Here is a 10484-nt window from a genome sequence, read left to right as displayed (position 1 = left end):
TACAGTAAACAAAAAAATAACACAAGAATACACAACGTACTGTAGAGTCTACAGTACGTTGCTATATTATTGTCTACAGTGTAGACAATAATATAAAACAAATATGCAACTTAAATCTACATATTGTCGCTGTCTGGTGGAAACAGGTATGTCCAAAACTGTTGCTTTTCATTAGATGGAAAAAACTAATAAACTGCGTTCCAATGGACCCAGTGTATTATTATTTAGTCACAAGCTCTTGTTAATACTTTTAATTAATACTTTTCATTAATGGTTAATACTTTCCATCAATGGTTAATACTTTTCGTCAATGGTTACATTCAGGGCTGGACTGGGTCAAAGATTGGGCCCTGACATTTGGCCCAGACCAGCCCACCACTACCGGCACGCACATACTCTGGTGGCCCACTCCGTCGAGGCACACACAAACAAACAAACAAGCCCTAATACCACCAGTTTTACTGAAGAATATGCCTCCATGTTCTGATAATTACCATAATGCCCACCTATGTCCGGTCAGGCCTTATATCATCTCTGTGCCTCATATGTTCACAACCGTTACTTTTCAGGATTCAAATAAAGAAACAGCCAGCATTCCAGACCTGATACGTGTGATACTTGTGTGTGACACACTGCAGTATGATCGAGTAGGCCATTCATTTACAAAAAAATAACACAAGAATACGGAGATAAGAGGTTTCTGCCCGACAGCAACGATATATAATAAAACCTCAACACAGCTGAGTGGTGGATTAGAGCGAGTTGCTCCTCACCATGTGCTCCAGCAGAGGTCTCTCTAGCCAGGAGCCAGTGCTGTGCAGCTGTGATCATCTCTGGGAAGTCCTTCCTGGTCACACACATACCTTCTATCTGGTTCTTTATGGAAGCTAGGACCTGCGCACACACACACGCACACACACACACACACACACACACACACACACACACACAAACACACGCACACGCACACGCACACGCACACACACACACACATACACACATACACACATACACACACACACACACACACACACACACACACACACACACACACACACACACACACACACACACACACACACACAGGAAGAGAGAGAGTGTCATGTCATTGTATTTCAGATAGCTGCATGCTTGCTCAGCTGATTGATTGGCCTTTAACATTTTTTTCTGAAGATTCAGCGATATTCATTTTAAGTAAAAAATCGAATCTATTGCATCAGGCTGCTGACAAGCAGGCGCAGCACATCAGATGAGTGGTCTACAGTATGTAGTTTGGGCCATTCATCAATCAAATAGACGTGTTTACATTATTGAAATACGACGCCTATTTCGAGTGCGTGACACAGTAGTGTGAGTGCCTGGAGTCTAGATCCCACAGCCTGAGGGGACGGTCCGTTGGAAGTGTTGTGCTGGCTGATCTGTCGGCCTGGTTTTCAGGTCCATGAGTGACTACTTACTTAACGCAGGCAGAACTCAAGCCATTATCACCCAATGAACTGGTGGACGAATCATTTGAATACAACCTTTTGGTGAACCGTGCTGAATGAATGAATCAGTACACTGAAAACAATGACAATTCCCATCACTAATGTCCCTGCAACCCTGCTCGATTCCATTGTAAATAATATGATTCTTTTAATCTAGAAGGTCTCTTTTCTTTTCATTCATATATCAAATATTATGACCGCTTCAGTGATGTACATTCAGTTTCTAATGCACCTGTTTTTCCCCTTTGCCAAACAGACCAACAAACGAACAAAGCAGTGGGCTGAAATAGTAATTTAAAAAAAAGGTTGAGAAGAAAAGAAAATAATATGAAATGTAAATAAGGTAATAAATGTAATAATACAGTATGTGTATACAAAATAATCAAACAATATAATTATAATCTATAATAACAAAGGAAGAGGTTCCAAAGAAACAAAGTATGGCTGCTGTCCTCTAGTTAAACCCGAGCTCTCCTCTCACAGTCCAGCCACTCTCATTAGTGTGAATGTCAGCATCCAAGCTCTGTGGATCAATTATAGATGAAGCCAGCGGATGGAAGAAAACACTGCTGTTGAACAGTGATACCATGCTCTGATTTCACTGCGTTTCCGACATCCCGTCTCACGTCACAGCAGCTGCAGCCTTAAGGGCCTTGAGAAGACCTGTAGCAGAGCGGTCGTTGATCCAGGCAACTACGTGTGCGTTCATCGCTTCCCGTTTGAAAGGCCCTCTATTTCTTGGCATCTGAATAATTGGCACATCATACGTCACCCACACACACCCACACCCAACCCACGGACACACAGCAGCATGCTACCTGGTACAAGGAGCGGACGCTGGGCTGGAAGACCATGTTGGTGTTGAGGAGGAAGGAGCGCAGCAGGGGTTGTGGGTAGGCCGCCAGCTGAGCCAGGATGCCGGTCAGCAGCAGGTTGACATGGAGCGAGTTCTCCAACATGTTCTCCAGACGAGACAACAGCACGCTGACAAATGGACCTACGGTATAGAGACACAGGGTGAGGAGACTTGACGAGGCTTGTGTTTTTTTTTAATCTTTTGCTGTTCCAACTACAGCAGGGTTCCCCAATTAATTTTCCTCAAGGGCCATATTTTGACTAGCGTACCATGGCTGGGGGCCGAGTCTGCACGCACGAGGTCGAGGTCTTGCCCTGAAAATTCATTTTCAGGGCCCCCATTTGAAAAGGATACCCAGTTGCATAGGCTACTGACCCCCATGTAATGCCATTTATATCTGGGACCCCTTGTGGCAAGACCCCTTTCAAAGGCATTTGAAATTACATAAAAATGTAAATTTTCAGGATTCCATTTCAAAAATAGCAAAAACATAATTCAAGGTTTCAATTTGAATGTAGCAAAAATAGCCGATCTACAAGCACAAAACGTGTCGCAGCGCGACGCGTTTTGAGCTTGTAGATCGGCTATTATTTCAGTATAATATATGGCCCTAGCGGCCCTAGTGAGTGTGGAAATATAGTGGCCCTCTCCATCATCAAAGTTGCACACCCCTGATAGAGGGTTTAAGTGGTTGGACATTAACATTTACAATCAGCTCACCTGTAAAAGGTGCCGAATGGCTTCTGGATCCACTGGAGCGAGGCTTCGTCGTCCCAAACGGGGCCTGGATCTTCTCCGGCTCCGGGCTCTCCACGGAGAAGGAGCCGAAATCCATATCCTCCTCCTCCTCCTCCTCCATGTCCACAGTGGGGTTCCGGACCACCTCTCTGTCCCCCTTAACGGAAGCACCCCCACCGCCACCGCCCGCCGCCGCCGCCTCTGCGCTCAGGGTCTTTATTAGATCCTCGTACTGAGCCAGAAGGTCCTGGCCGGGCTCGGCGCCAGCAGTGCTGCTGGGACTCTGCAGGTTGGAGTTGTTGAGGTCGGGTTGACCTTTCGGCGCCGTGGCGTCCGGACCGTTCCCACCGCTATCCTCCGACGTGGCGGACGGGAGCGCCAGGGTGAGGCCGTTTGGGAGGCCGAGCAGCTTGGGAGACTCCTCCTCCTCCTCCTCCTCCTCCTGCGTCCCGTCGGGGTCGTCCTCCTCGCCGGTGTCCCTGCTGTCGTTCTCGGCGACCAGGTTATAGACCATGACGTCGTCCTGGAAGTCAGACTCCTCGATGTAGGAGCCTTTGATCAGCATGGTGGCGTTCCTCCTCATCTCCTGGATGTGCCTGCATGCGCGGAGGGACGCAACGATTAGTCATACTATTCAGAGAGAGAGAGAGACCTTTAAGCTCCTTTATTAAAACTCTACAGACCGTACATAAACAGTCACATCAAACTTGCGGTTAGCTCATAAGAAAAGACAAAATATAAATGACACCTCTTTTTTTTTTCCTCAAAAGGAAAGGCACAGTTCTCCGTCCTGCACCACACATAGCACGAGAGAGAGAGAGAGAGAGAGAACAAGGATAGAGAGAAGAACATGCAGAAAAGAGCCTCAGGTCAGAATCCAAGCTGGGTCGGCTACGCCAGTACTTAGCTTTAAGCTCAGTATGTGTGCACTGTGCCAGGTGAGCCACCAGGGGGCCCCCAATTCACCACACATTGTGAGCTTACCATTGCCTATTTATCACAAGTAAGAATACAAAATTGTGCCTTTTATTTCAATTTATCTTTGTTAATGGTACGAGATACCAGGGGTTGTGGCTCTTTCAGAGCGGGAACTCTGGGGAGTAGGAGGGAGGTAAATACTCATGTTATTTTTATTTGACTCATATGTGAAAATATGAATAAAGAAACATGGATATACACTTTTTTTTGGACGACAATGGAAACAATATTGATAATTGTTGCACAATGCCACTGTACGACCAAGTATAGAATGATTTAGTTGACTAAAATAAATTCATCTATTTTTTCCGCATTGATTCAGATTTAGATTGATAGCTAGACAGCTCTTAGAAGATAAGACACAGGCAAAGACGGATAAAAAAGTAGATGATGTATTTGCAGCAGTACCGGGGTGGCTCAGCAGGGGGTGCCAGTGGGGGCTTGCTGTCCTCCTGCTTGGCGGGCTGCATGGGACAGGCGTCATAGCTGTCGTCCCACTCCAGCTCCAGCTGGGTGACAGAGGGGGGCGTCTCTGTGGTCTGGGCCGCGCTGGGCCGCGGGGGGGGAGGAGGACGAGGCTGCTGCTGCTGCTGCTAATGATTAGGATTATGATGCAGGGTTAGTACACTTAGTACCCATTTAGAACTGAGATCTTCTACATCCTGACAGTTCTCTGAAAAAGCTATGTTTCCGTCAGTGGTTCTTCGATTTTTCAAAAATAGCAGACCTACAAGCTCGTGAGCTTGCAGATCTGCTATTTTTCAATAGCTAAAGCATACCATAATGCTAACACCAAAAGGGGTTCCCGCCCCAAAATGGGTTAACTAAAACTAACTAACTAACTGCATTCCAAAAAGACTATGACTAACCGAAACTGTATTGTGTGTTTACAAAACTAAGACTACTTTAGTCTTTGCCCGTATTTCATATTAGCCTAACATCTTGGATATATATATAAGAAATCATATCTTCCAATATTACTTAGCTGTGCCCGTTTCAAACCCTGTCTTGAGTTCTGAGCTTGTAGATCTGTATTTTCACATTTCGCTTGTTTAATTAACGACTAATTCATATTACAATAAAAACCTTAAACCAACACTAAAACTAATCCAAACTAAACTAAAACTAAAGTCTTAAAAAAAAAAAAAAAAAACTAAACTAAACCAAACTAGCAATACAAAGCTCATGAATGAAATTGGAAACATAAAGTAAAAATGAAATGAAATGGAAAAAGGCCAACCTTGTTATGCTGATGAGCAGGCAGTATTTTGGGCACCGTGGGGACCCGTCGCCCCCTGAACCCTACGTCCTCTAGGACGCCAGGCTGGTAGTCCTCAGGAGGAGGGTGCTCACCGTCGTAGGGCGCCGACCACACCTGGAGGGATGCCATTTAATCAATTATATCAAAACAAATTGATCATTTAATGAAATAATCGATTGATGCTAAGACTGTTAAACTGATGCGATCTTAACCCATTCAGGACGGGAACCCCTTTTGGTGCTTAAAGGATATACAGTATACTTTAGCTATTGGAAAATGGCATATGTACAAGCTCTGTGCCGCGCTACGAGCTTGTAGATCTGGTAGTTTTGTAATCTTTAAAAATGTACTGTGCAGAAAAGGACTTCTCTGTGACAGCGTTCTGGGCTATATGGCTCATTCAATTTGTTTTGTATTTATTTTTTATCTTTTACTTATCTTTTCTTGATTTGTTTTACTGGGCAGCTAATGCACAGAAGATGGCAGAAGAACACCCAGCTGTATTCAATTGATGTCTCAATTTCCGGGAAAAAACAGGATGCCCACTTTGAGCATGTCAATATACAGTAGGTGATTTCACACGCACGACAAAGTATGAAATAGCACTTCAGTGGTTAATCAGTCTAATTATTAGACTGTCGCGCAAGTACGGCTACTAACTAATATCTATTAGAAATTAGACTCTAGTCTAATAGATATTAGTTAGTAGCAGTACTTGCGCGCTCTGCTTGCGCACAAGTAGGTGCAAGGTGCAAGTTGGCAGCTCGACAGAGTGCATTTCTAGTTGTATATAATATCTTAAATATAAAAATCACACTTGTGTGAAGTGAGGGGCGCGCTTATCATCATACATCAGCTAGAATAGTGGCTAAGGCCTACAGACCTGACAGGCGTAGGTGAAGTAGTGGATAGAATAGTGGCTAAGGCCTACAGACCTGACAGGCGTAGGTGAAGTAGTGGATAGAATAGTGGCTAAGGCCTACAGACCTGACAGGCGTAGGTGAAGTAATGGATAGAATAGTGGCTAAGGCCTACAGACCTGACAGGCGTAGGTGAAGTAGTGGATAGAATAGTGGCTAAGGCCTACAGACCTGACAGGCGCGCAGGCAGCTGGTGATGCCTCGCCGGGCGTCGTACAGGTAGTGCAGGTAGCTGACGTCCAGGTAGATCTCTGAGCCAATCACACAGGAGTTACCTGAGCTGTCAGCTTCTTCCTCCAGGAAGGACTCCTCTGTCCCTGATCAGAGAGACAGAGAGAGAGAGAGAGAGAGAGAGAGAGAGAGGACACACAAACAAAACCACTTAAATTCACCGTTATGAACATACTATCCTATAACAGAGGACATACTGTACAAAAAACGTAACATGTTGACCAAACTTGCCACAAACACTGTTAAGGGGGTCATCAGAATAGCCATTTCAGGCCAGGCCCCTGCAGGGTGCCACAGGCTCACCGTTGCTCAAATCCGCACTAAACTTGGCACAAACTTTGTTCAGGGTTCTGCCATGACAAAAGTCACATGAGGGGCCACAGATCCGCACTCCGCACCAAACGTGGCAATATAGGACTGAATTTGTATTGTATGTATTTTTTTAAATAGGCTAAAATTAGGTTTTGGTGTCTTCCCTTGTATTTTATGGGTCAAAATGTGGCTAATTTTATTGTTATTAGTTACTGAGAGGTGATAGCCTCTTTTCTTCTTTTTTTTACTCTTTGGATGTTCCTTCTTGCACTCTTTATTCTATCCCTTTGTTTGCTGTGCTTGCTGTGTTTTGTTGTTTGAATTTTATACTATCTATATGCTTCTGCATTGTCTGTGCCTGTAAGGAAGCCAAACTAAAATAAGTTTTACTCTTATGTACCTGTAGTGTACACAAGATGTAACAATAAAGTACAACCTTGAACCCTTGAACCTTGAACCCTGCATGGCCTGGCTTTTTAAATTATGTAACATGGCAGACAAGCAGCCAAGTTGCATTGATTCAACCTAAATGTTTGTTTGGGCTTTGGGCAGCATTTAAATTAACAGTTAAACAAACAATTACGACATGTGGCCAATATAAATACACGGAATGCAGGATAAAAAGTGAGGATGCCAATTTGTGATTGGCGGGATTGTGATGATGTAGGATAATGTATATGATGATAAGAGCGCATTGTATTTAATGTGTATTTAACCATTTACACTAAATGTTGTAATTGTTCTAATGAGCAATGCAACAATAGATGAACAATACACTACATACAAAAAATGTCCCGTCCACATAAACTAATAAATAATAATCTGTTCTAACAGGTTTGGACATTATAGAGAGAGGGAGAGTTAGAAAGAGAATGAGTGTGCAGCGGACATACACACATGTCACATGTTTATTTTGCCATTTTCATACACTACATACAAAAAATGTCCCGTCCACACAAACTAATAAATAATAATCTGTTCTAACAGGTTTGGACATTATAGAGAGAGGGAGAGTTAGAAAGAGAGTGAGTGTGCAGCGGACATACACACATGTCACATTTTTTTCACGATTCACTAACAGAGTTGAAAAGCAACGTGCTGTTCACATCCCTAGCCACCACCCTAGCCACCACCCTCCGCATTAAGCTCCTTTTCACTTTTTTCTCCAGGCGCGAGCGGCTGGTGCTGCTGCTGCTCGCCTTCAGGTCACTGAGGTTGGGGTGTTCCTTCTTCTTCTTTCTCCTCCATTTTCCCCGCCGGCCCTTCCCTCGGCCAAACACCATGTCAGAGCCCAGGTCCTCCCCGGTCGCCGCCTCGATCTCCCGCATCAGCTTATAGTCGCGCCAGTCGGGCTGCTCCTCTCTCTTCCTCCTCTCCTCCCGTTCTACGTCCTCCTGCCTGGTGGGTCGACCCTGGGCGTCGCGCGGGACGATCACCCCGTGGAAGGGACACTTGAACCGGTCCTGCCTCGGACACAGCTTCCCGCTGGCCAGCGGCGCGTGACAGTGGTGGTCGACGGGAGTGAAGCCCTCCGGGAAGGAGAGAGGAGGGGCGTCAGGCTCTTTGTCGACTGCTGCCGTCGTAGACGAGGAAGGACGGGGGTCTGGGGAGCACTCCTCTCGGAGGCGCTCTAGAATGTGTGGTTCGAATCCCTCTTTATCTGGAACCTCTTCAAAATCATCATCATCGTCCTCGTCCTCCATCGTGGAGTCCTTTGTCTCTTTGTGTTGTCTGTTCTTGTATTCAATGTGGATCTCTTTGTGTTTCTCCAGAGCGGCTTCCAGAGACGTCTTCAGATCCAGAGCTCGCCTTAACAGCCGCTCATCCAGGCCTGACTTGGTGAAGACCTGGACCCATCTCTTAACAGCCGGCAGGTGTCTGTCTGTGATCAGTCCATGGAGGTCTGTCACCGTGGAGACCACTGCTTGGTTCTCCTCTGTCTCTTCAACGCGGACGGCAGGCGCCAGGCTGATGTCCAGGCTGTACGAGTGAGAGATGAGGCCAGAGTTTCGAATAAACGCAGCTTCGTCGACAACCTCCTCCGTCTCCATCACTCCCTCGATGCTTCTCTCCACCTCTTCCTCACACACCTGCTCCTCCTCTGCCCTCTTCCTCCTCCCCTCCTCGTCATCCAAAGCGGTGTGTTCCACTTTCGATTTCTTCCTTTTCTTTTTACCCGTCTCTGCTTCGCTCTTCCCCTCCTCCTCTCGTCCCAGGCTCCCGTTGTCTCTCCTGTCCCCCTCTTCCATCCTCGCGTTAGGTTTGGCGGACGCCACTGCATGATCACCTGCGGTGAGCGATCGCTGATCGATGTTGGGTGGCTGCGGGTTGCGGGGGCTTCTGCAGGTCATTTGGAAGTACGGCAGGTCGAACCCGTTGGAGAAGAGCAGCGTCATACAAGAGTCCATCTCGCTCAGAGTTTCCTCCATTTCCTGGCGGGACTCCTCCATCTCTTTGGCAGCCTTCTCCACTTTCGCTCCATAGATTTTCTCCATCCTCCTCTTGCCGTCCTCCTCTCTCCTCCTCTCCGCCGGTGTCCGGGACGCGACGTCGTCAAAGTCCACCTTCTTGACCTGCTTGAGGAAGTGATAACCCAGTGACAACTTCTTATAGGCTGATCCGTAGGAGGCCTGCCACGATTGGACGGCCTGGGCAGTCAAGTGCTTCAGTTTTCTCGCTACCTCTTTGGGAGGCGGGAGGGGCCGGTCGAAGTCCGTCTCCAACGTCAGCTCCAAGAACTCCTTGAAGTCGTCCACCAGCAGGGTTCTGAAGTGGTGTGATCTGGAGAAGAGCTCCGAAGCCATCTGAAAGGCTGACAGCCGGATCTCTGCATGGCCCTGGCCCAGTTGGGACATGAGCGAGCAGTACGCATGGTCTATGTAGTCCTTGGAAACTTTGCAAATCTTCTTCACTTCCTTCATCTTCTCTTGGCTGAGCTGTGGCTCCCCTGACGTGGTCAGCTCCCCCACCAGCTCTGACAGCCGGACCATTTGCGCTACATCCATCCCGACCACAACCGAACCATGATCAGTTTACGCTTTTCCTCTTCGAAACGTACAAGCGCCGACGTTGGCCACACAAGCCTGTAGCCGCGTCAATGCAAGCTACAGTTAAACCCGGGCAACGGTTTATGTTGTGTCTCACATCACATGCCCATATACGGAGATCCCTGACTGTCGGCGAAAAACGGATTGTGTCCAAATATGGACATACTGTAGCTATAGATAGAGAGAGAAACAAAGAGAGTAATGGGATCAGGAATGAGACAATGATAGAGGGATGAGGAGAGGAAGGAGGGAGAGAAAGAGAGAGCCATTTTCACCCAAAACATTACCTTGGCAATGGTGTTCACCAGAACCTGGCCATGCCAATGAATGCGTCGCAAAGTGACACGTTCCAATTTACAATTTACAATTTAGGCATTTAGCAGACGCTCTTAATCCAGAGCGACTAACATTAAGCAATAACAAAAGCATGGCATACATCACATACATAAACAGTAGTTATCATGAATCATGTATAAACTAAGAATGTAACAGTGGAGTATCTATAAAGTGCTATGACTACATAAAATGCAATTCTAGTGCTGTCTACGTTAACAAGCTATAAGTCGGTTTAAAATACTATCTAAGTCTACATAAAGTGCTATCTAAGGGGCTAGGCTAGGGCAAGTGCTACGGGCCATGGTGGAGTCTGAAGAG

General features: G+C 46.4%; 2 protein-coding genes across 6 annotated transcripts in view; both read right to left on the bottom strand.

Moving 5' to 3' along the window:
* The window catches only part of fhip1aa (FHF complex subunit HOOK interacting protein 1Aa), a 68948-nt gene that overhangs the window by 5760 nt on the left and 52704 nt on the right, over nt 1-10484 (bottom strand). For 2 of the 5 annotated variants that reach the window (XM_080760200.1, XM_080760201.1), the window contains exons 10-15: nt 6412-6557; nt 5300-5434; nt 4468-4652; nt 3064-3677; nt 2306-2484; nt 774-894 (exon numbers count right to left, since the gene is read on the bottom strand). In XM_080760200.1, the coding sequence (XP_080616326.1) occupies nt 774-894; nt 2306-2484; nt 3064-3677; nt 4468-4652; nt 5300-5434; nt 6412-6557 (1380 nt within the window). The remainder of the gene's footprint in view (nt 1-773; nt 895-2305; nt 2485-3063; nt 3678-4467; nt 4653-5299; nt 5435-6411; nt 6558-10484) is intronic. The other 3 variants (XM_080760202.1, XM_080760203.1, XM_080760204.1) reach the window with 3 other exon arrangements.
* Nucleotides 7848-9788, bottom strand: LOC308313391 (UV-stimulated scaffold protein A-like; the record flags this gene model as incomplete). The annotated part of the gene is made up of 1 exon (XM_080760491.1): nt 7848-9788. One exon carries the CDS (start codon nt 9786-9788, stop codon nt 7848-7850), a length of 1941 nt encoding a protein of 646 aa, XP_080616617.1.

This window comes from Protomyctophum bolini, assembly GCF_963924005.1.
Source record: "Protomyctophum bolini genome assembly, chromosome: 3".
NCBI lineage: Eukaryota > Metazoa > Chordata > Actinopteri > Myctophiformes > Myctophidae > Protomyctophum > Protomyctophum bolini.
Note: the sequence above shows the minus strand (reverse complement) of the source record. Positions and strands in the feature narration are given on the sequence as shown.